We start from the raw sequence: 26,050 nt of genomic DNA on the forward strand, positions 1-26,050 counted from the left end.
TTTTTGTTTTTTTGCTTTTTGGGTCACCCCCAGCAATGCTCAGGGGTTACTCCTGGCTCTGCACTCAGAAGCAAAGCACAAAACAAAATAAAAACCCTTGGATGATATTCTGACTCTTGGTTTCATGTTCTCTTTTCTAATCTAGAGAGACACAAAAGATAGCGACGAATGAAAAACTTAACATGAAACCACGTATACCATCTCATACTGGTTTGCTCAGAGAAGAGCAGTAACTTGTTTAAGACCTCAGTGCTCATGAGTTAAGTGTCAGGATCCAAACCCAGAACTTTCTAACAACAGAGCCCACATTTCTTTTGCTCCTTGGAATGTTAAAGCACCAGCTGAGTATGTGGGCTAACACCATTGATAAGACCTCTGCACCGCTCCTAGTCCAAAGAGGTACAAACTTTTTTTACATTCTTAAACATATTTTAGAATGAAAAACATGTTATTTGCTTAAATCCTTTATCCTCTGATGGCAAGTCTGTCAGTCTCTTCCAAATCCAGACTCGGCAAGTCTGGGTCTAGTGTGTGCGTTTGTGTATTCTCTCATTGGCAGCTTCAGGGAAACTGAGCAAAAAGTGGACCTGAACATTGTTTGGGAGAGCAGAAAGAGTTCTGTGAGGGGACCGCATGTCTCTGACCTTCCAGCAGAAGAGTTGGCACACTTCCAGTCCCAAGAAGAAAAAAGGAAATCCTTCTCCCACCCCCCCCACCCTGAAGCTGATCAACCTTGTTCTCAGAGGGCATTCCCTGGAGAATCTGGCCTGGATGGGCTGAGGCCAAAGCAATTAAGTACAGGCAGAGATCAGCAGGGAGTCCTACCTCCCGCCCCATTCTCTACTGCTGTCTCCATTTCCTCCTTACCTGGAGCATAACTGGGGCTATTGGTGGGGTACAGGCTCGGATTGTAGGCAGGGGCTGCTGCCGGGTAGGCTGTTGGATAACCTACAAAGAGAGAGAAAACGTTTTCTGTTTAGCTGCATATGAAGGAAAACAGAATACAAGTTCCAGCACTGGCTTTCAGTCTCTCCTTGAGACATTTTTATTTACTTACTTATTTTTTTGCTTTTTGGGTCACACCTGGCGATGCACAGGGGTTACTCTGGCTCTGCACTCAGGAGTTACTCCTGGCGGTGCCCGGGGGACCATATGGGATGCTGGGAATCGAACCCTGGTCGGCCACGTGCAAGGCAAACGCCCTACCAGCTGTGCTATCTCTTCAGCCCCTCCTTGAGCCATTTTAGACAGAACTTAGCTTTCCTCTTGAGGAAAGTGGCACCAATGCTACAATTTTAACAATGTCGATCTTTAATTTTTTAAAGGCAGAGCAAGAAATATCAGCCTATAAAATTGAAAAAAAAATAGACATCTCTAAGACCAGGGGTGCAGCTCAATAGGATTCTGGGCATTCACACAAAAGAAGGGCAGGAAAGGAGAAAAAAGCAGCACATTAAGTTAAAAATACTACCACAGGGGCTGGAGTAATAGCACAGCGGCAGGGTGTTTGCCTTGCACGCAGCTGACCCAGGTTCGATTCCCAGCATCCCATATGGTCCCCAGAGCACCACCAGGAGTAATTCCTGAGTGAATGAGCCAGGAGTAACCCCTGTGCATCGCCAGGTGTGACCCCAAAAAGTTAAATAAATAAAATAAAATAAATAAAATACTGCCACAGCCAATTTCAGGCAGCTCATCACTGAATGAGCAGATAGGAACAGACTCTCCTGCCTGGCTCCAGAGAGCCCACAAAAGCCAGATCTAGCCTCCCCCCTCCTCCCAGCTATGTATTTCTTATAGGGACTGGGTGGGTCTAGGGGAAAATACCAGGCATTGTGTAGGGTTTACTCCTGGCTCTGTGCTCAGGGATCACTCCTGGCGGTGTTTGGGGATAATATGCAATGCTGGAGAACATACTGGGTCATCATACGCAAGGCAAGCACTTTTCTAGCTGTACTGTCTTTCCAGTTTTACTTTTAGGGATTTAGGGATTTTAGTGTTCTGGACCATAATCAGTGGTACTCAGGAGCTATTCCCAGCTCTCTGCTCAGGGGGTTTGCTCAGGTGATGTTTAGGGGGCTATGCAGAAATCAGTGATTGAAAACGGGCTCCTGTATGCAAAGCACGTGCTCCAGCACACTGAGCTATCTCTGGCCCACTTATAGAGATTTTTGGAAAATGTTTAAATTGTGACTGTCACTGTCACTGTCCTCCCGTTGTTCATCGATTTGCTCGAGCCGGCCCAGTAACATCTCCATTGTGACAATTGTTACTGTGTTTGGCATATTGAATACGTCACGGGGAGCTTGCCAGGCTTTGCCGTGCAGGCGAGATACTCTTGGTAGCTTGCCGGGCTCTCCGAGAGGGGCGGAGGAATCGAACTTGGGTTGGCCATGTTGGCCGCTTGCAAGGCAAATGCCCTACCCACTGTGCTATCGCTCCAGCCCAAATTGTGACTATATATATATATATATATATATGTAACATTCATGATTTTAACCATTTTAAGTGGCATTATATTCACAATACTGTACAGTTATCCCGTTTCTAAAACTTATTTTAATCACTCTATATTCATTAAGCAATAATACCCCATTCCTTCTCCCTAATCTCCCTGTTAACCTCTAATTTAATTTCTGTCTCCATGAATTTGTCTATTCTATATAAATACTATTCATGCTTTTGTGTCTGGTTTCTTTCACAGCATAATGTTTTCAAGGTTGATCCATACTATAGCAGGTGCCAGACTTCATCTGCTTTTAAGACTAAATAACATATTGTGTGTATATCACATTTTATCTATCTATTCATCTCTTGATGGACACTTGGATTGTTCCTGCCTTTTGGATGCTGCTACTATGAATCAGTGTATGAGTATCTGTTTGAATCTCTGTTTTCAATAATTTTCGGTATATAACAAGAAGTGGAATTGCTGGATCATAAGGTAATTACACGTTTAACTTTTAAAATTATATGTTTAACTATTTTTTCACAGTGGCTACACCATTTTATATTCACATTAATCATGCATGAAGGTTCCAATTTTTCCATATATTATCAACACTTGTTATTTTTTTTAACACTTGTTATTTTTTGTCTGTTTTTTTCATAATCATCCTAGGAGATGCAGAATGCTCTATCTTACTTTGATTTGTATTTCCCTTAGGATTGATGGGTATCTTTTCATGTGTTTATTGGTTGTCTGTATATCTCCTTTGAAAAAAATGTCTATTGAAAACATCTACCCATTCAAAAATTAGGTTGTGGGGCTGGAGGATAGGGCTCTTGCCTTGCACGAGGCTGACCTGGGTTAGATCCCTGGTAACCCATATGGTCCCCTGAGTCCTGTCAGGAGTGATCCCAGATCACACAGCCAGAAAAAAGCCCTGAGCACCACTGGATATGGCCCCAAAACAAAATGATAAAAGGTAAAGGTAAAAATCAGGTTGTTTTGATGTAATATTGTAGGAAGATTTTTACAAATATATTTTGGAATGAAACTCTTATCAGACATATTATTTGCAAATATTTTCTCATGTTCTGTGGGCTTTCCTTTCACTTTCTTTTTTTTATGGGGATGGGGGGTTTGAGCCACACCTAGTGAGGTTCAGGGGGTTGTTTCTGGCTCTGTACTTAGGGGTCACTGCTGGCAGGTGGTGGTGGGGGTAATGATACCATTATGGGGTGTGAGGTGTTGAAGCTAGCTAGGCTATTCAAGGCAAGTACAGTGGGGAAGGTATATGCAAGGCAAGCACTTACTCTCACCCTCTGTACTAATCTCTCCAGCCCCGCTTTTCATGTTTTTGATCATGCCTCTGACACACAAATATTTTTAATGTTGGTAAGAATATACCTATTTTTTTTTCTTTTTATTTTCTGGGACACACCAGGTGGTGCTCAAGGGTTACTCTTGGCTCTGCACTCAGGATTCACTCCTGGAGGGCTCAGGGGACCATATGGGATACAGGAAATTGAACCTGGGTCAGCCGCTTGTAAGACAAGCGCCCTACTCACTCCGGCTTCTGTATCTGTTTTTCTTTTGTGACTCATACTATTGGTGTCACAGCTAAGGATTTTAAGGTCAAATTCAAGGACATGAAGATTCATGTTTTTATTCTAAGAATTTTTTTTTTTTTGGCCGCCATTCTAAGAATTTTTTATTTGGCTCTCGTACTTGGATCACTAATCATTTTGGCATATGGTAAGAAGTAGGAGCAAATACAGCTTTATATTCTACATTTTCTTTCTTTTTTTGGTTTATTGTTTGGGCCACACTCAGCAGTGCCTGTCAGGGCTTACTCATGGTTCTGTGCTCAGGCATCACTTCTGGTGGTGCTGTAGAACCAAAAGGGGTGCTGGGAATCGAATCTACAGGCAGCACGCAAGGCAAAGGCGCTGCCCTCTGGAATATCTCCCCGGCCCCTACCTTTTCACTTTTTTAGATACCCTCATTGGCAGTGCTGGGGCGCAGTCCTAGCGTTGCACCTCGTGGTGCTTATGGCACCATGCTGTACCACGGATCAGCTTGGGCCTCCCACGTGCTCAGCCCATTGAGTCATCTCTCTGGCTGGCCCTCTACTTTTCACTTTAATACTATAAGCATCTTTCCATTTCATTAGTCTTCAAAAATTATTTTTAATATCCTTAAAATTTTACATCATATAGATGTTAAATCATATAATCATTGTGCTGTTTTGGGTAGTCTAGGTTGCCTGAAAAATTTTTATGAATAAAGTTATGTGAACAACCTCGGTGTCTTTAGCTACACTTCTATTTCTCTAGAAATGAGTTCTAGACATGAAACTTCTAAAGCTGGAGACATAGCTCAGCAAGAGAGAGCTTGTTGTGCATATGTATGAGCACCAAGCTTTAAGTGTCCGCCTTCCAACATCACCAGGAGTGGCCCCCAAACGAAACAAAACAAAAGAAACAAGAGCTGAAGACAGTACAGGGGTTAAAGTGCTTGTCCAGCACAGAGCTGACCCTGGTCAATCCCAGGCACAAAATACAGAGTGATTCCTGAGCACTACCAGGCATGTGCTTCCCTCTGCTATACCCCCCCCCCCCCAATAAGATAGAAAAAATAGAAAAAAAAAGGTCTGATGATGTGATCTGGGGCTATTCCTGGCTCTGTGTTCAGGAGTGACCCCGGCAGTACTCAAGGGATCATGCAGGGATTTGAGTTGGGATCAGTTGCATGTAAGGCAAGTGCCTTACTTTCTGTACTCTCCCTCCAGCCCTATATTATTTTTTAAGACGCAAGTGTACATTACTAAAGCAGGGACCCAAAGCACCAGTGAGACAGGTTTTGCAGTTACAGTATAAAATATTAGGTAAAATTTAGCAAATTATTTTGGGGGTGCATCCCCAGCAGCACTTAGGGCCGGCATTATGGGGGAAGCAGCACTGCTTCCTTTATTCAGACACTGTGGTTTACAAAGCTTTGAATACAGAGCTTTGAACATTCAATGTTCCCTCTCTAAAGCCACCAAGAGGGGCTGGAGTGATAGCACAGTGGGTAGGGCATTTGTCTTGCACGTGGCCAACCTGGGTTTGATTCCCAGCATCCCATATGGTCCCCTGAGAACGGACAGGGGTAATGCCTGACTGCAAAGCCAGGAATAACCCCTGGCACCGCCGGGTGTAACCCCTCCCCACCAAAAAAGAGCCACCAAGAGTGTCAATGTCCCTCCATCTCAAAAACATTATTCTTAAAGCTTGTTTGGTCCACAAATATTTATAAATCTGCTTGGAGTAATCCCTGTCCTGGTGGAGTTTATGTTTTAGGAGTGTAGGAGAAGCCAGTGGATAAACATAAGTATAAACACTATTTTAAGTGCTAGGGACTGGAGCGATAGCACAACGGGTAGGGCGTTCGCCTTACAAGCGGCCAACATGGCCGACCGGAGTTCGATTCCTCCGCCCCTCTCGGAGAGCCCGGCAAGCTACCGAGAGTATTCGATATGCCAGACACAGTAACAACAAAGTCTCCAATGGAGACGTTACTGGGCAAATCGTCGATCAACGGGAGGGCCTTTATTTATTTAAGTGCTAAGGAAAAGGAAGGGGCTTGGCGATGGGCATCTGAAGCACTAGAGCACAATATTTAAAGGCGACTGGTATGCACACATTAAAAAGAAAAGATTTTCAAAGATTCAGTGGACAAGCAGCTGGACAAAGGAAGATATTTCAGATGAGGCACAGGGCAAAGGCCCCAAGTTGGGAGCATATGAGACATGTCCAAGGAACGACAAAGGGGACAGTACAGTGGAAGCAGAGCAAATGCAAAGAAAACAGAGGAAGGCAGAGAAAGGGCTGGCCAGTGCACAGAGGATCTTAACAGGCCAGAGTGAAATGAGGAGTAGTCACCAAGGGGTTTTGAGCAGAAGAATCACGTAATCTGACTGATGTCTGAAAAGGTTCAATCTGATTGCTGTGGCGAAGACACTAAAGGTGGAAGGAAGAAGTATAGAGCCCAACTGGAAGTTTGCATCACCAACTCCTGGGGCTCGGTCCAGAGCGGTGAGAAGAATGGCACACTGAGAGTCCTAACCTACTTTGTACACTCAGTCCGAGGAGATCAACTTGGAATCCCACAGAAATGCCTACTTCAGGCTCCCTGCAGTTTTTCAATGCTCCTTGGTATTTTGACTGACAATAGAAAGCTGGTATTAAAAGTCACAGATTAAACCCCTAAATCCCTAAAAGCTTCTTTGGGATTTGTAAATATTGCGCTTTAATAATGTATCTTTGTTAATTGCCTTTCCTTAAATTCTTTCTGATTCCGAAGAAAGTTAATCTTCTCTCCCCTACCTACCCTCAATTACTCTGATTTCAGAATTGAGGGAATAAACTTGTCACTTAGTTGGACATCTGAAGGTCTGCTAGCACCCTAGTTTAATTTTAATATTTGTTGTGGAGGACCACTTCTGGTAGTGTTTAGGGGTTTCTAGAGTTACACCTAGCAGTGATTGGTAGGGGGCATGTAGTGCCCGGGATGACCCACCTCACTACATCACTGGCCCAACTTCTCAAGAAGAAACTCAAAGATTTAACTTGGAAAGCAAAGTGATTCAGCCACAGAGCTGAAATCTCTCTTCAGTTTTATATGACAGACCACTGTAGACAAGTACAACAAACCCCTGTTATGTGAAATTAAATGTCTTTTACTTTAGGGATGACTACATGATCTTCCTTCAGTGTTTCCAAGCAGAATTAAGTTCACTGGAATGTAACACATAGAATCACTTTTATTTAGTCTAACTCATCTTTTCTTTTCATGTCACATTATGAGTCAGAGAGAGGGGAAGGGACCGAGGGCAGCAGACCGTTGAAGTTATTAAGTATTTCAAGGCCTGGAGTTATAGTACAGTGGGTAAAGCACTTGCCTTTTATGTGCCTGACCTGGGTTCAATCCTTGGTATCCCATGTGGTTCCTTGAGCACCACCAGGAGTACTCCTGAGCACCTCTGGGTGTAACGCAAAAACTTAAAAAACAAAACAAAACCCCAAAACAAGAAAATAGAAAATCCACATAATTCACTTCACATCTGGGGTAACAGTCTCCTCCCCGACATGCTCAGAAGACCAGCCCTAGCAGCTGGATAGAGACCTCTTTTCTTGCTTGAATTCCCTGCCCCCATCTCCACTGTAAGACCACTCTGACTGTCGGAAAGTAGCTTCTCAGACTATATGAACTCTGACTATTGCCTTAGAGCCTTCTATCCTTTTGAACAGAACTCATTTAGTCATAAACATTTCCAATTATAGAAGTTACTACACTGTTCTCCGATGGTATGACATTTTCTATCCGGCCTCCTCCCTCCCTAACTGTATGCTCCTTCAAGGCACAGCTATGTCATGTCTCATTTGCCTGCACTCGTTCACTCTTGGTTGGCTCCTCCTTACTCTGCTGTCAACATGCCACCCCTCTGCTTGGGCAACAGCAATCATATGAGCTTCCAAACTGCAGGTGGCCACTAGTCCGTGTGGTTAGTAAAGAGCTCTTGGGCCAGAGAGTTAGTAGGTGGGTAGGGTGTTTGCCTTGTATGCAGTCAACCTGGGTTTGATCCCCGGCATCCCATATGGTCCCCCAAGCACCACCAGGAGTAATTCCTGAGCTCCAGAGCCTGGAGTAACTCCTGAGGATCACCAGGTGTGGCCCCAAACAAACAGACAAACCAACCAACCAAACAACCAAACAAACAAAAAACTCTTTCCCACTGTTAACTTTTTCTGTCCAAAAAGAGCACCAGTAATGGGCTGGGCCTCTGGCCTACAACATTTCTAGTTTTGTTTTGTTTGTTTTCTTGGGATCAGAGAGAGAGAGGACAGCGGGTAAGTGAGGCACTTGCCTTGCATGGAGTCACCTCCAGGTCAATCCCCAGCACCAAGTAGGGTCTCCCAAGCACCCCCAGAGATCATTCAGGAATAGTCCTGGAACAGCACAGGGTTCTACACAGGTTGTAGCCCATCTCCCTGGTCCTGGCCCCCTCAAATTCCTTCCTTCCTTCCTTCCTTCCTTCCTTCCTTCCTTCCTTCCTTCCTCCCTCCCTCCCTTCCCTTCCCTTCCTCTTTTTTTTCAAATTGAATCACTGTGAGATAGTTACAAAGCTTTCATGTTTGAGTTTCAGTCATACAATGAGCGAACACCCATTCCTCCACCAGTGTACATTTTCCACTACCAAAATCCCTAGTATTCCCCCGATCTCCACCCCATCCTATCCCTCTTCCTGCTCAAATTGTTTTCTTATCCCTGTTACTGTGTTTCTCATTACAATCATTCTGACATCTCTAGGACCGAGAGGAGAGAGAAGGCAAAGACAGGTACTCAATGATATTTCTGAGGAGAGGGGTGATGCTGCTCTTCTGCATCTATGAGAGGTATAAAGACAAAAAAACAATCCAACAGGTTCCTGACCCTGGAAGAGTCCTTGCCTATGAGGAAGAAAGACAGGTAAGTAGAGAATTGGGATGCAGCCTGAAAAGGGTCAGGCAAAGACACAGAGAAGGCACAAACAGGACCTTCATCAACCATTCGATAACCGACTGTCTTCCAGGAATTATATGGACAGAAAGGGGGAGAAAGGCATTCAAGTGGGTTAGCAATTGTGGGCGGGGGCATTCCTAAGCAGCCTAGCTTGTATCCACCTTGGTTCTAGGAGCAACAGTGTGGGTAACTAATTTTTGGAGGGCTTGATCCTACATTCTGTCTTATATCTTTGTTTCCCTTTGTGGTGGATGGTCCAAATTTGCCCTTTTAGTTTCATCTGACCTCTAACTATGCTGAATTTCATGCAACTCAGCTGGACTTCTCTCCTGACTCAAGTAGTATTTTACTGCCGACTGAACATCACCACTTGGTATTCGCTATACAGCAAGCTTAGATGAAACCCAGCAATATCACTAACTGTTGGCAAGATCTTGAGACATTTACCTGTGCCTAGTTTTCCCACCAGGAAAATGGGACTAATAATATTACATGCTGTAGCACTGCACTGCACTGTCTTCCCGTTGTTCATTGATTTGCTTGAGCGGGCCCAGTAACGTCTCCATCATGAGACTTGATGTTACTGTGTTTGACATATCAAATACGTCATGGGTAGCATGTCAGGGTTGGCCGTGCGGGCGAGATACTCTCGGTAGCTTGCCAGGCTCTCCGAGAGGGGCGGAGGAATCGAACTCGGGTTGGCCATGTCGGCCACGTGCAAGGCAAATGCCCTACCACTGTGCTATCGCTCCAGCTTAATATTACATACTATAGGTTGCTAAAAGTATTAACTTAGTCACAACCTCAAAGCACAAGAAGTCAGGCAAATAATTAACCTAAAGTCAACTACTATTACTTCAAACTTTTGAGATAAAAATTAGTTTTTTACCTCCTACCATCTCACCCCCTTCCAAACCTGTTCCTGTACATTTGTCTCCCTGTCAGTAAACGACTACGCGTTTGTCCACTTTCACGGGCTAAAACCTTGAGAGTCATTCTTGATTTTCTTCATTTTTTCCTACTTACAACTAATTCATCAGGAAATTCTTTTTTTCTTTTTTAGGTCACACCTGGCAATGCTCAGGGGTTACTCCTGGCTCTGCACTATGGAATTACTCCTGGTGGTGCTCGGGGGATCATATTGGAGGGAATCGAACCTGGGTTCACTGCATGCAAGGCAAATAAATGCCTTACCCGCTGTGCTATCGCTCCAGCCCCTCATCTGTAAATTCTTTCCTGTCCTCCTTCGGAATAAATTCAGAGGGCTGGGGAGATAGTTCAAAGGGATTTGCACGAAGAAGGCCTGGGTTCAACCCCTGGCACCACAAGGCTCCTTGAGCACTGCTGGGGAACAATCCCAGTTGGGGTAATCCCCCAAGCACTGCCAGGTGTGGTACCCAAGACAAAAACAAATATATTCAGAACCTGACATATCTTATGCCTATACACACTCTATCCTGGATCAAGTGTTCATTTTCTTTTCTTCCTTTCATTTATTTTTTCACTTTTTTGCGCAACACCCAGCAGTGCTAAGGGCTTACTCCTGGCTCTAGCTCAGTGATCTTTATGATCATTATTTCTCATCTGAAACAATTTGTCTCCTTGCTTCAACTTTGATCCCAGAATATTTATTTTCCACGGCAACTAGAGTCAAGAGTCAAGCCTGTTAAAACATTAAGTCAGATCATGACATTCTTTTAAGTTAACAATCACATTAGAATTCTTTTAATCACTCTGTGGGCCATTAGCTAATTTCTCACCTGACTTCCCCTCCCGCTATCGGCCCCAATGCTAATCTATTCCAGACACAACAGTCTCCTTGCTGTTTTTCAAATGTATCAGGCAATTTGCCACTCAAGATGTCTTTAACCTTTCTGTTTCCTTTCCCTGATCAATAATCACTTTACATTTTTCTCTTATAGCACTCTCAACTCTCATTCTCCTTAGCCTGACATATATATGTATTTCTTCACAGCACTACAGCATGTATTTATTTATGGGAGATGGTTTCTCAGCATTATAAAGTAAGCTTCAGGTCACAACAACACAGTCTAGCCTACAACTATTCCTGGTTGTAAGTCTTTTCCCAGCACACTCTAAAGACTCTCCAGATAGTCTCTGTCCCACCCAGGCAACAGAACGCATATCAGGTCTGATCCCCACTCATGGCTGCCTTAACTGTAGGGGCTCCTCAAGGATAAAGACACCGAGATTAAATACTAAACCAGGAATATTTTATCTTTTCTCATATAAAGATATTTCCACAGCATTTGAACCTCAAAATAATGCTAAAATGATTCCCCCTCCCCACGCCAAAAAAGAGAAATGTTGCTAAGATTATTCAGCACATAGGCAGTCGAACTAAAAGGGATTCCCCAAAACAATACCTTTTCCACACCTACCAAATAACAATGACTTGGTCCTTGGATTTAAGTTTGCCCTTTCTGTCATGTGAAGGTCAAAAGTGAAGAGGATAAATAGACACAAGTGTTTCTTCTTTTTATTCCAAACACTACAGTAGTGATCAGGCTTCCTAGAATTTTAATTGTTTAAATTAATTTTAATTAATTGTTTTAATTGCTTAATTTAACTTTAATAGCCAGGTTTCCTGGCATTACATTTTAATGGCTTAATAGACATGTCCATAAAATCTAATAAGCTTTTCTTGCTACTGCAAGGATCAGAACTGAAATAGGTTATTTTTTAATAATATGAAAATTAGAAAGTATGAAATAGTTTAAAAACTATTGGATCAATATCAATAGATGCAGAGAGAAAGCTTTTGACAAGATCCAGCACCTGTTTATGATTAAAACTCTCACCAAAATGGGTTTTGAAGGAATTTTCCTCAAGATAGTCAAAGCCATCTATGACAAACCCATGGCAAGCATTATCCTCAATGGGGAAAAACTAAGAGCCTTTCCTCAAAGATCAGGGACAAGACAAGGATGCCCACTATCACCACTTCTGTTCAATATAGTACTGGAAGTACTTGCAATAGCAATTAGGCAAGAAAAAAGACATTAAAGGCATCCAGATAGGAAAGGAAGAAATCAAACTCTCACTATTTGCAGATGATATGATACCATATCTCGAGAATCCTAAATCCTCTACCAAGAAACTCCTAGAAACAATAGACTTGTACAGTAAAGTCGCAGGCTATAAAATTAATGCCCAAAAATCCATGGCCTTCCTATATGCAAATAATGAGAGAGAGGAAAGTGACTTGAAAAAAAAAATCCCATTCACAATTGTGCCCCAGAAAATCAAATACCTAGGAATCAGCCTAACTAAAGAGGTAAAGGACCTCTACAAACAAAACACTACTCCATGAAATAAAAGAATACACGAGGAAATGGAAACATATCCATCCTGCTCATGGATAGGAAGAATTAACATTGTCAAAATGGTAATATTTCCCAGAGCATCATACAGATTCAATGTGATCCCTATAAGGATACCCATGAAATTCTTCAAAGAAATTGATCAAGCACTCTTGAAATTCATATGGAACAACAAATGCTTTTTTTTTTTTTTTTGGGAAAAAGACGTGGGGAGGCATTACCCTCCCCAACCTCAAACTCTACTACAAAGCAGTAATAACTAAAACAGCATGGTACTGGAACAAAGGTAGGACTTCAGACCAATGGAACAGGGCGGAATATCCGTACACACAACCCCAAAGTATGAACATCTAATCTTTGATAAAGGAGCAAGAAATGTGAAGTGGAACAAGGAAAGGCTCTTCAACAAATGGTGCTGGCGTAACTGGATAACCACATCCAAAAAAATGGGCTTAGACCTCGACCTAACAACATGCACAAAAGTCAGATCAAAATGGATTAAAGATATCAACATCAGGCCAAAACCCATAAGGTATACTGAAGACAAGGTCGGCAAAACCCTCCATGATATAGAGGCTAACGGTATCTTCAAATACAACATTCCACTGACCAACCAAGTGGAAACAGAGTTAAACAAATGGGACTATCTTAAATTAAGAAGCTTCTGCACCTCAAAAGATACAGTGACCAGAATACAAAGACAATCTACAGGATGGTAAAGGATATTCACCCAATACTCATCCGATAAGAGGTTGATATCAAGGATATACAAAGCATTGGTTGAACTCCACAAGAAGAAAACATCTAACCCCATCAAAAAATGGAGTGATGAAATGAACAAAACTTTCTCAAAGGAGAAATCTGAATAGCTAAAAGGCACATGAGAAAATGCTCTATATCACAAATCATCAGGGAGATGCAGATCAAAACAATGATGAGATATCATCTCACACCACAGAGACTGGCCCACATCCAAAAGAACAAAAGCTACCGGTGTTGGCATGGATGTGACAAGAAAGGGACTCTCCTTCACTGCTGGTGGGAATGTGGACTGGTTCAGCCCTTTTGGAAAACAGTATGGACGAGTCTCAAAAAATTAGAAATTAAGCTCCCATTTGACCCAGCAATACCACTCCTGGAAATATATTCTGGAGAGGCAAAAAAGTAGGGTGGAAATGACATCTGCACTTCTATGTTCATTGCTGCACTGTTCACAATAGCTAAAATCTGGAAAAAACCTTAGTGCCCAAGAACAGATGACTGGTTAAAGAAACTTTGCTACATTTACACAATGGAGTACTATGTAGCTGTTAGAAAAGATGAAGTCATGAAATTTACATACAAGTGGTACTACATGGAAAGTATCATGGTAAGTGAAATGAGTCAGAAAGAGAGGGACAGACATGGAAAGACTGCATTCATCTGGGGAATATAAAGTAACAAAATAGGAGACTAACACCCAAGAATAGTAGAGATAAGTACCAGGAGGATTACTCCACAGCCTAGAAGCTGGCCTCTCATGCTGGGGGAAAAGGCAGCTCAGATAGAGAAGGGAGCATCAAGTAAAGGGTGTTGGGAGGATCCTCCCAGGATGAGAGATGCATGCTGAAAGTAGACTATAGACCAAACATGACTGCCACTCAATGCCTCTTTTGCAAACCACAGCACCCAAAAGGAGAGAGAGAACAAAAGGGAATGCCCTGCCACAGAGGCAGGGTGGGATGAGGGAGGGTGGGAGGGATACTGGGATCTTTAGTGGTGGAGAATGGGCACTGGTGGAGGGATGGGTACTCAATCATTGTATAACTGAAACCCAAGCACAAAAATTTGTAAGTCTACAACTGTACCTCATGGCGTTTCACTAATAAAAATTAAAAATAAAATTAAATAAACATAAAATATAATAAATAAACTGACCAACTAAAATAAAACTATTGGATCATTAGGAAGTAAAAGTAAACTAAGTATCCAATGGAATATTACTGATTTTGCTATGAAAATGATGAAATTGTGCCTTTTGGGTTAATATGAATGAAACTTGAGGTAATTATACTAAGTGAAATAAATATGGAAGTGAAAGGCAGTTATTGGATGCTATCATTCATATGTATACCATGAATTACTAAAGCAAACAAACTGGTAAAAAAAACCAATAAAACTAATTCCTAATTTTAATAAAAACAAAGGTAGTTCAGAGGAAAAGAGGAGGAAGGAAGGGGAGAAGGAATAAGTAGAAGGACCTTCTTTTCTTGCTGAGGATCCACAATGAAACTCTGGTGGTGGGATGGTGACAACTATGTACACAGGTATGAAGTGAAACCCCTGAAATTCCATAAAAATCAGTAGTAAGTCAATTATTATTAAAACAAAAAATTCTTCCCCCCCTCCTTGCCCCCTCCCCCCCTCCCCCATGGCTTTTGGGCCATACCCAGTAGTGCTTAGGGACAGGTCCTGACTTTGTACTCTAGAGTGATGCCTGGAGGTGCCTGGGGAACCATAAACAGTGCTGGGAATCAAACCAGGATTTATCATATGCAAAGCAAGCACCTCACATCCTGAACTCTCTCTCCAAGCCTGGAAAAAAAAGGTTAATATAATTAGGGGGGAAAATTAAAACAGTATCAAAAGACTATCTCCTTGGGTTAGAAAAACAGAACAATTTGTTATGTCTTTAGTATAAAATGAGAACAAAAAGAGGTTAGATTGGAGCTGGAGTGATAGTACAGTGGGCAGAGTGCTTGCCTTGCTCATAGTGGAACCAGGTTCGATCCCTAACACCTCCTGACCACCTTCAGGAGTGATCCCTGAGTAGAGCCAGGAATAAGCTTGAGCACCACTGGGTGTGGCCCAAAACCCAAAATTAAAAAAAATTTAAAAATTAAAAAAAAAAGTTTTCTATGTGCAGGTATGGGAGATACCTTTGGTGGGTAGGGGTGGAGAGGGATAGTTTGGTCCAGACCCAGTGGTGCTAAGGAATTACTCCTGGTTCTGTGCTTAGGAGTTCTTCCTGACAGTGCTCAGGGGGCCATGTGATGCTGGGCATGAAACCAGCGCTGACAGCATGCAAGGCAAGTGCTTTAACCCCTGTACAGTCTCACCAGCATTGTGGGAGATATTTTAAGGGAAAGCAGATGGCCATTCTGTCTCAATCCCCACTCCAAGCATATGATGCTATTTCTCTTCAGCCTCTGTGAAGCAGAAGGGATTATTTTACATGGTACAGATTGTTTGGTGAAAGATTTCTGAGTTCCCTGAATCTATCTTCTAAAGCTAAGAGAACAAGAAGAAATTTTGCATATTAAATGATTTGGTCTATGAATCCCTTCCCCTCTTAGGCTAACTTACTATTTTATTATATTATTCGGTTTAAAGAGATGTGGTAAAGGGAAATTTTTTCCTTAGACTTAATAGAGAATATTAAGATACTTCATTTTTCTATACGGAAAGAAACTGTTGGGCTGAATGCAGAGCAGGAGTACCTCCAGAAATAGAGTTACCAGGATTGTGTTTAGCACACAAAGCATGTACTCTATCACTGAGTTATCCCTGGGATTCATTTTGTCTTGATTTTTACTTTTTTTTTTTTTGGTCCATTCTCAATGGGCTACTCCCAGATCTGTGCTCAGGAGACAATGTGGTGCCAAGAAATAAACCTGGATCTCCTGCATGCAAAGCATGTGCTCAGCCTGTTAAGCTCCCTGTGACCCCAGTTCTACATATTCAAAAGGTTAGTTATTAGAAACCTGCCATTTCACTGGTGAAGTTCTGAAGGAAACAGGCGGGAAATAATAAGCTTGGCAAAAGCAGCAGGACTTGTTTTCAAATAAAATGAAATCTGGGTCATGTTTAAGCCAAAGCTCCCCAGAATATAGTCCCATTTCAACACCTATTTGTTTTGGGGTCACACCTGGTGGTACTTAGGGCTTACTCCTAGCTCTATATTCAGGGACTCTCCCTGGCAGTGCTCAGGGGACTATATCGACCACATTGCATGCTGGAGATGGAACATGGGCCAGCCACATGAAGCCACGTACCCTACTCATTGTTCTATAGCTCTGGTCCTTATGTTCAACACCTATTTTGTTTCATCCTGATCAAATTTTCCATCTCTATTTTTGTGTCTACATAAAAATAACTCATAGCTACTATTCAATTAAAAAAGCTCTCATATTTTCACAGGTGAGAAAACTGAGGCTCTCTGCGGTGAAGAACTTTGCAGGAGGTTGCATAAGGTTATATTATTATGGCTGAATCCAGGTCTACCTGATAAAGAAAGACTATTTCTGAGTTATTTTCTCCTTTTATTTATGGTTTTTGGGTCACAGGGGCTCAGGGACCACACGGTACCAGGGACTGAACCTGGGTCGGCCTTAAGCAAGGCAACCCACTGTATTAACTTCTCTGCCCTCTCCCCCATTTTTTTTTTTAAACAAAGAAAGCATCATTAGGACTTTCTTTATATAATGCAAAAGATACTGAATACTCTTGAACTGAGTTAGACGGTGTATTGAATTATGATGCACTCGGTCTCATCTTAACAACTGTGTAATTAGATCAACCTAATCTTCTGAATTTTACTGCTTGTTTTATTACAGCCTATTATCAGTTGAAACTATAACAGGAAGTTCATGAGTCTTACACAAAGAAAATAGGCTACAAAGAAAAGACTATTTCCTAACAGCAAATATCTAGATGAGCCCAGGCAAATTACAAGATACTCCATCTCAGTTTCCAGATCCATAAAATGGAGATAACATCATATTGTTCCACACGTAGCAATAAATATTCTTTAGTAAGTTAAGTACTAACAAAATAGGGAATTCTCAAGAATTATAATCATTTTACCTGAAAAACACTGAAAAAGAAAGTCTCTTCATACACACTGGTCTTAGTACTTTTGAAAACTCAGTAAAAGTTATAATCATGCAGGCTGCCACCTAAACCAGAGAAAGCCTCAGATAAATCCAATCCCCTCATGCCCTCAATCCCACATTAAGTTCTACTTTATACATTTATATTCTCCAAATACTCAATGTCTGTACTATGCCAGACACTATTCTCTCCAAAGATGTCTCAAACACATCCTCTCCTCCTCACCCCAAATACCATTCCTAGTCCAGCTCCCTTGAACAATCCAGTCTAAGAGCTTCCTAACTTTGTCCTGACCTTCATTTTCTCTCCTATTCATCCTCCTCCGGCATCCAGAGAGACTTCAAAAATGCCTATCTATTTATCATGTCTAAAACTCTCTGGTGGCCCAGAATAAAGTTCCAAAACAGTCCGCAAACAAGAATAAAGGTTATTGCTGGGATGAAGTCCCAAATTTCTTAGCACATACAGCTTAAGGACCCTCCAAGTCTGGCTCCTATCCATCCAGATGCCCTATTTCCTTTCTTGCCAACCCTGGCTGGCATTTATACTTCACTGACACCAAGTGCGCAGCTTTTCTAGAATATTCCACTCAACTGTTCTGTTTCCATGTCACTGTTCAGGCTGCTTAGCTTTATGCTTAATGCTTAGCTTGTCCTCCTCTTGTGCTTTACATCATCTCCAACTTCTTCCAAAAGTCTTTCATTACCTTTCCTCCTCCAGGCTAGATTATGGGTCCCTGCTGGAGACTCCCCAAACTAACTCTTATAATTATTACCAAATTATAATCCCGTGTTTCTCATATGCATGTTCCTTAATTTGGTAGCTGTAGTATCACCCCAGTGATGACCCCTAAGTGTGGTTCTGTTCGTGTTTATATGCCCGAGAAGGGGGCTTCTCCTTCAATTCTCACTGTCTAAACCTGGTGATTTTTTTTTGTTGTTGTTTTTGGTGTGTGTGTGGGGGGGGGGTCACACTAGCATTGTTCAGGGGTTACTCCTGGCTCTGTGCTTCTCTCCCTGCTCCCAGCAGTGTTTAGGGGATCACGTGATGCCAGGATCAAATCCCAGTCTCCCACAGGCAATAGCATGCCTCTGGCTCCTAATCCTATACTTTTTTCAAACTATGAGGGCCACATCCAGCAGTGTTCAGCACAGAAGGTGGAAGCAATGTAATTCAGTGCAAGAGCCTGGTTATGTTCAGGAGCCCCCAAAACAACACCCAAGACAGCACCCGAGCGGATCAAGGAGCCATGCTTACTGATAATCAAACTTGGGGCCCTGCAACTTGAAGTAAATCCCTAGTCCCTCTTAACCTAGCCTTTTCAGACTCTTTTCCTCCCTAATCACCAAACAGCTGACGCCCAGGGTCCAGCCAAGAAAAAGTCACAAACTAAGGACCAAGTAATTCTCTGCTGACTCAAATCCCAATGCAGAGAAAAGGAGCATGGACTTTAGATTCAGATAAAGGCTCCTATAACAGTTTTGCCATCCAAACTTTGAATTCAGGCAAGTTATTATTTCATCTCACCGAGCATCGGCTTTCTCTTAAACAACATGGGATAATAACTTTGCAAGGTTGGGGTAATGAAAATACTACTTATAAAATATTATTTATTATGTGTCAAGTATGCTCTATAACTTAGAGTGATCACATTAAATCTTCACAATTCCTTCATGGTGTCAGTCTATTATGATCTTTGTTTTATTAATAAGAAAACAACTAGAGATTCTAAGTTACTTGTCCAGGTGCTGTGGTAGACTATCTGGCTAATCTGCTGCTCATTTGCACTCCACTCTGAGCTTTGATAAAGATTAGAAAAAGAAAATTTTCACTTTCCCAGCATTCAAAGGAAGCCAGGCAATCCAGTTTTGACTAATGATATTTACACAAAACCTTAGAAATTTTGGGAGACTTCGCTTTCCGGGTAAAAGAACAAATACCACTAATGGTTTCCTACACTTGGTCACAGACAAGAAAATCTCCAGCTACAGCAGTTATCTTAGGTCAAGAGGGTAAGCCAAGATCAGGGAATATGGATCATTAAACCTAATAAATCACAAGCATGTGTCAAAAATCTTTAGACTTCATATTTTATGTGAGATCATGTACTTTCTGTTTATGCTACCATTACTCAAGTCTCCCAGAAGCATCCTCAAGCATATATAAGTAATACACAGAAATCAAACAATGAAGTTAAGATTCAAAGAGAATCTTTCCTGCTTTGCATGCAGGATACCCAGGAACCCTTGGAGCACAGAGTAGACCCCGAATGTTACCAGGTTTAGCCCAGAAAACAAACTTTTAAAAAACAAACAAAATGAAAACAAGCAAACAACAACACAAAAAAACAAACTCCACCAAGACTCAGGGGCTGGAGCAATAGTACAGAGGACATGTTGCTTGCCACCTTGCACTTGGCCAACCTGGGTTCAATCCCTAGTACCCCATATGGTCCTCTGAGACCGCCAAGAGTGACCCCTGAGCACAGAGCAAGGAGAAAACCCTGAGCACAACCAGGTGTTGCCTGAAAATCAATAAAACACCCCACAAGATTAAATTTAAACAAGATTCATCTTTTATTTACATAAGATTTATTCTATAGGTTATTTTCACTGTTAAGATTTTAATAGTGGGGCTGGATAATACAGCAGGTAGGGCATTTGCCTTGCATGCAGCTGACCCTGACTGAGTCTCAGCATCCCATAAGGTTCCGCAGCCACCGCCTGGAGTAATTCCTGAGTACAGAGACAGGAGTAACCCCTGAGCATCACCAGGTGTGACCCAAAAAGAAAAAAAAAAAAGATTTTAACAGTGAAAATAAGGCATTAAATTCTTCCTCCTTGCCCATCTTGGGGGAGATAAACCACAGCCTCCCCAGGGTGCTAGGTGCCAGCAAACCTACAGCCTGCAGTGCTCAGGAGGCCACACAGCACTGTTAATCAGACCCTGGATCCTGCGTATTCCAGGCACATGGTCCTGTCCTTTGAGCTATCTTCTGGCTCCAAAGCATGAACGTTTTGTTAAATATTCAAAATTAGGCAGCCTTAACCATTAAGCTGTGTGAGTCCAGACCTAGCACTGGTCTTGAAATGGTGCAAGAACTCAAATGAGGAAAATAATTATAGTGGGGCTGGAGTGATAGCACAGCGGGTAGGATGTCTGCTTTGCACGCAGCTGACCCAGGTTTGATTCTCAGCATCCCATATGGTGCCCCGAGCAGGGCCAGGAGTAATTCCTGAGTGCATGAGCCAGGAGTAACCCCTGTGCATCGCCGGGTGTGACCCAAAAAGAAAAAAAAAGGAAAAAAAAATAAAATAAGAAAATAATCATAGTAATATCAACGGTTCAGTAGTCTTCCTTTTCTTTTTTTTTTTTTTTTTTTTGCCGTTTTTGGGTCTCACCCAGCAATGCTCAGGGGTTACTCCTGGCTCTGCACTCAGGAATTACTCCTGGTGGTGGACAGGGAACCAGATGGGATACCAGGGATTGAACTCAGGTCGTCCACATGCAAGGCAAATGCCCTACCCGCTATCCTATCTCTTCAGCCCCCAGCCTTCTTCCTTAAAGTTTTAAACCCCTCTAAAAATTCAGCATTGCAACCTACATCACAACATAGCTGCCCAGCAACAGGCCACCACTATTGGGACACTGTTTTAGTTTTGCCTGTATTTCTGAACTCAGTTCTTCCAGCTATGGGTCAAGAAGAACGGGAAGGAAGATACGAAGTTAGATCTGACTGCTCACTGATTTCTATTTCAGGGCACCATGAGGATTTCAGGCCTCTTGCCATGCAGATGTAACGCAAAGATTTCAAGGAACTCAGCCTAAACTTTGCAATCAGCACTTGTCTAAGCTTCTGCCTGCTAAGTTACCTTTGGAGGTAACAATGTGGTTTTGCAGTTTAAACAAGAACAAGAACAAGAACAAGAACTATTGATTTTTCTGCCTCTTTCTCTTGCTGAGAGCAGTAACAGCAAAAATCTGATTTAGACACTTAAATTCAAGTACCTTCCCCACCAGCTGAGCAAATTTTAAGTGATCTCACTTTTGCCCTTACCCAACATGAGACCTTATAAAGTTAGTTTTGGGGGCCAATTACTTCGTTTTCCAAAGATGTGCAAAGAAAGAGATAGGACTGTCATCTTTCACCCTGGAAACTGTAGCTTCGATCCCTGTGTCTAGGGTTGAGAGCCGCTTGCTTCATAGACCTCCCCCTATGAAAAGAGGTCAGCCAGCTGTATGACAGCGACACCTCTCTGTCATAGCTGACATACGATCTCTGTTTCGAAAGCTGGGTGGAACTCCAAGGGTATTTCCCCAGAGAATGATGACATTCACAATGGCAAGTTTCCTAGACAAACTCAATGAATTGGGAGAGAAAAGAAAGTCTATTTATTGAACATTTACTAACTGGCATATGTAAGCATCAGATTCCTCTAGGGACCTTATGAAAAGACAGATGGTTAGAACCATCTCCAGCGTTTCAGATTCGGTCTGAAATAAGCCCAAGAATTTGATTTTCGAATCAATTCTGAGACCTGAGGAGTATATTTAGAAGCCGCTGCTGTTAGATATAATGCAATCATCAGAAAGACTTTGACGCCCTCTCCTCTCTGGAAAGAAAGATGGCGGCCACATGGGAGCCTTGTGGACAGCAGGTATGAGCCGGGGGTGTGGGGGCGACTAAAACCTCATGGGAAGGGGGGCATTCCGGTCCGTCCTTCACGCCCTACCGAGGCCACCAGTTGCCCCCCACGAGCGGCTCTCCAGCACGGCCACAGCCCCAGAAGCACAAGGGCTTAATGCAGAACCCAGCAGCTTGGAGCAGAAAAGTGAAAGGACTATGCATTGATCCAGGCCATCAAGTCTGCCGGAGGGGAAAGGGTGTTGCCCCATTCGCCCTCTCCTCTCTGGAAAGAAAGATGGCGGCCACATGGGAGCCTTGTGGACAGCAGGTATGAGACGGAGGAGTGGGGGCGACTAAAACCTCATGGGTCGGGGGGCGTTCCGGTCCGTCCTTCATGCCCTACCGAGGTCACCAGTTGCCCCCCACGAGCGGCTCTCCAGCACGGCCATGGCCCCAGAAGCACAAGGACTTAATGCAGAACCCAGCAGCTTGGAGCAGAAAAGTGAATGGACTATGCGTTGATCCAGCCCATCAAGTCTGCCGGAGGGGAAAGGGTGTTGCCCCATTCGCCCTCTCCTCTCTGGAAAGAAAGATGGCGGCCACATGGGAGCCTTGTGGACAGCAGGTATGAGCCGGGAGTGTGGGGGCGACTAAAACCTCATGGGAAGGGGGGTGTTTCGCTCCGCCCTTCACGCCCTACCGAGGCCACCAGTTGCCCCCCACGAGCGGCTCTCCAGCACGGCCACGACTCCAGAACACAGAAACCAATTTCTTAACTATCTGACTTTCAGTAGAAATACTTCCAGGGTCAATAAGTAAAATAGCAGAAATCCAAAACCAACATTTAATTCTTGAACCCAGCTGGAGAAAGCAAATCACTTCACAATGCTTTTTCAGCATGTCTGATTTGGGGGGGGGGGGGTAAACTCTAAATAATAGTGGTGAATCTTTTATTGAAGCAATCTAATCAAAGCGGATAGAGTGTTAACTAGAATTCATCTGCCTCACAGGGACGGGGAGGGGTGGGGGGTGGGGTTTTATTGGGGTTCTTCATGGGAAAGGATAAGTATTGGTAAAGGGAAATGTGTTTGATATTTGCATGACTGAGACATAAACCTGAAAGCTTTGTGACCTTTCCCACAGTGATTCAATAAATAAATAAATAAATTTAAAAAAAAAAAAAAACACACACACACACAAAAAAAAAAAAAAAAAAAAAAAGAAAGAAAGACTTTGAAAATCACAACCGGTCACCTCTAGATGTTGGAAAAATCTCTCTTAAAAGGAGGTTTTTAACATTAGTATATTCATCCTATTTTTAGCCTATTTGTTTTAAAAATTAAAAACAAAACAACCCCCATTCCTGTAATATATACAGTTTTCTATAAGTTTCTCTTTAACTAAGATGAGATTGCAAGTGTGTCAGGACACTCAGCAATGCCTACTGGTTTTTAGAAAAGGATTTTTCCTAGGAGCTCTATCTACAGTCTGAAAGAAAAGATAAATCTGCAGTGCTGTCTCCCTGGGCCTTGACTACTTAAAGGAGCAGCTGCACTTAAGAAAAAGGAACTGGGGCTGGAGCGATAGCACAGGGGGTAGGGTGTTTTGCTTGCACATGGCTGACCTGGGTTCGATTCCCAGCATCCCATATGGTCCCCTGAGCACCGCCAGGAGTAATTCCTGAGTGCAGAGCCAGGACTAACCCCTGTACATCGCTCAGTGTGACCCAAAAAGAAAAAAAAAGGAAAAAAGAAAAAGGAACTGTTGGTAAGGTTCAGTATCAATATTGCAAACCACAGTGGACAAAAGGAAAGAGAGAGAGAGAAGAGTGCCTGCCATAGAGGCAGCCAGGGGGTAGGGTGGGGGTGGGGTGTGATGGAGGGAACCTGGGGACACTGGTGCTGGGAAATGTACACTGGTGGAGGGATGGGTCTCATAATACTGTATGACTGAAATCCAATCATGAACAGCTTTGCAAATAAAAAAAATAAACACAATGTTATCTGTAAAAAAAAAATAACAAAAAACAAAACAAAACCAAAAACCCCTTTTGATCATAACAGTGATTGTCCAGCATGTTTTGATACCTGGAAAATAATGCCTACATCAATCCAGAAGCTGTCTCTGAATAAGGAGGTCCTTTATTTATATATTTATTTATGCAACAAAATGGCCTTTAAAAATAAAGACTTTATATTCTGAAAAAAAAAAGAAAAAACGTTAAAATTAAATTTTAACTTTGGAGATACTGCTCTGGACTATCTTCCTATTGATGCAGGGATAAATCCAGTCTTTTCTAATAGTAAGTACATTTGGTTAGGAAGATTTCCAAAATACTGTGTGTGGCTAATACTACTCAATGAAGAGCAATCACTATTGTTAATAACAGATGTTATTTCAAACCCATCCACAGGAGAGACAGCTTAAACTAGTGTCTAGGACATGAGAGGTTTCCTTTCTCCCCACAAATCTTTATTTCATTTTTTGTGGTAAAGGATCCAACCAGGACCTTCACATGCAAGGCTAGTACTCTAACTGTGTGCTTCAGCCCTTCAGTCCACACATCCTCTGTTTTCAAGTTCTGAACTTCCTCAGATCCTACCCAAACCCCATGATTCCTTGGGAAATAGAACTCCAGAAAACAGACCAATTCTGCCCTTAAATACTAAGGAATTCTCTTTAAAACAGAAAAAGAACATTCTGGTACTAGTAAATTTTCTAATCTCATCAGCCTTCCCAAGTTGTTAACCTCCAGGATAAGAAGAGTCATCAACCCTACTTTTGATTAGTTTTGACTAGCTTTGTTTGATATTAAAAGTTCTTACTGTCACTGTCACTGTCCTCCCGTTGTTCATCAATTTGCTAGAGTGGGCCCAGTAACGTCTCCATTTTGAGACTTGCTGTTACTGTGTTTGGCATACTGAATATGTCATAGGTAGCTTGCTAGGCTTTGCCGTGCAGGCGAGATACTCTCGGTAGCTTGCTGGGCTCTCCGAGAGGGGCGGAGGAATCGAACTTAGGTCGGCTATGTTGGCTGCATGCAAGGCAAATGCCCTACCCGCTGTGCTAGCGCTCCATCCTTAGGTTCATGATAACAGGAAATCAAATGACTGGGTAAGTGTTATAATTGATACTTTATAAAAGAGGAAATCAAGGCCCTCAGAAATAAGGTAGCACTGCACTGTCCTCCCATTGTTCATCGATTTGCTCGAGCGGGCCCAGTAACATTTCCATCGTGAGACTTGCTGTTATGTGTTTGGCATATTGAATATGTCACGAGTAGCTTGCCAAGCTTTGCCGTGCGGGCGAGATACTCTTGGTAGCTTGCCGGGCTCTCCGAGAGGGGTAGAGAAATCGAACCTGGCTCAGCCAGGCTGGCTGTGCGCAAGGCAAACACCCTACCGCTTAGTCAGCTATACAGCCAACAATAAAAAGTTCTGACTTTGACTAGGAGCTCTTTGCTTTATGTGAACTAAAAGAAATCACCCAGTGACACTATGCAGAATAGCAAAAAGTTCTTAAAGTCTCACTAGTTTTTCAGTTACAAGGTGATAAAATTATGTTTATGTTGACAAAGAACCTAGGAACTAGTAGCAAACAAAATGAACAGTTTTAGTTTGCAGGCAAGGGAAACTCGCTGGTAGTGTCTATGGCTACACCTCACCAGAGTTGCTTGGAAAAAGTTTCCAACTGATATTGCTCAAGAATGTCAGAAGCAGGACTGGAGCAATAGTACTGCTGGTAGGGTACTTGCCTTGCATAGAACCAACCTGGGTTCAATCCCCAGCATCACATACAGTTTCCTGAGCCCTGCCAAGACTGATTCCTGAGTGCAGAGCCAGCAGTAAGCACTGAGCACAGCCATGTGTGGCCAGAAACACAAACAAAAAAGGATGTCAAGACGCTCTAGGCATAATATTCTGGGCTGAAGGAAGTTATTGGGCATAGAAAATTGTGTTAAAGATGTAAAAGAAATAGATTAAGGAATATTAGACAGTAATTGACTTCTCACCTCTGACAAAGCTGTGAACTACTTCCTGCCCCCTGCAATCATGTTCCTGGGGCAATGTGTTTTTCCTGCTGGACTTGAAAGTAGTGACACAATAGCCTGAGATAGCACTTGTGTCTTGTGTGCTGTAGTTTTCTCCATGCATGTCTTTCCCCTGCTGACAGACTTGTACAGTTGAAGGTGAGGACTCCAGGGAGGAGCAATATATA

At 42.6% G+C, this 26,050-nt stretch overlaps 1 protein-coding gene and 1 long non-coding RNA gene across 3 annotated transcripts in view; one reads left to right on the forward strand and one right to left on the reverse strand.

The window, feature by feature from the left end:
• FAM168A (family with sequence similarity 168 member A) overlaps positions 1-26,050 on the reverse strand; it is a 173,690-nt gene that overhangs the window by 24,303 nt on the left and 123,337 nt on the right. For both annotated transcript variants that reach the window (XM_056115888.1, XM_056115887.1), the window contains exon 3: positions 868-948. In XM_056115888.1, coding sequence (XP_055971863.1) covers positions 868-948 — 81 coding nt within the window. The remainder of the gene's footprint in view (positions 1-867; positions 949-26,050) is intronic.
• Positions 8,859-16,591, forward strand: LOC130025047 (uncharacterized). Its single transcript, XR_008792637.1, has 3 exons — positions 8,859-8,956; positions 15,948-16,060; positions 16,513-16,591. It is a non-coding gene; the product is annotated as an uncharacterized LOC130025047 (long non-coding RNA).

Source organism: Sorex fumeus, unplaced genomic scaffold (genome assembly GCF_029834395.1).
Source record: "Sorex fumeus unplaced genomic scaffold, SorFum_2.1 ptg000030l, whole genome shotgun sequence".
In the NCBI taxonomy this organism is placed as follows: Eukaryota; Metazoa; Chordata; class Mammalia; order Eulipotyphla; family Soricidae; genus Sorex; species Sorex fumeus.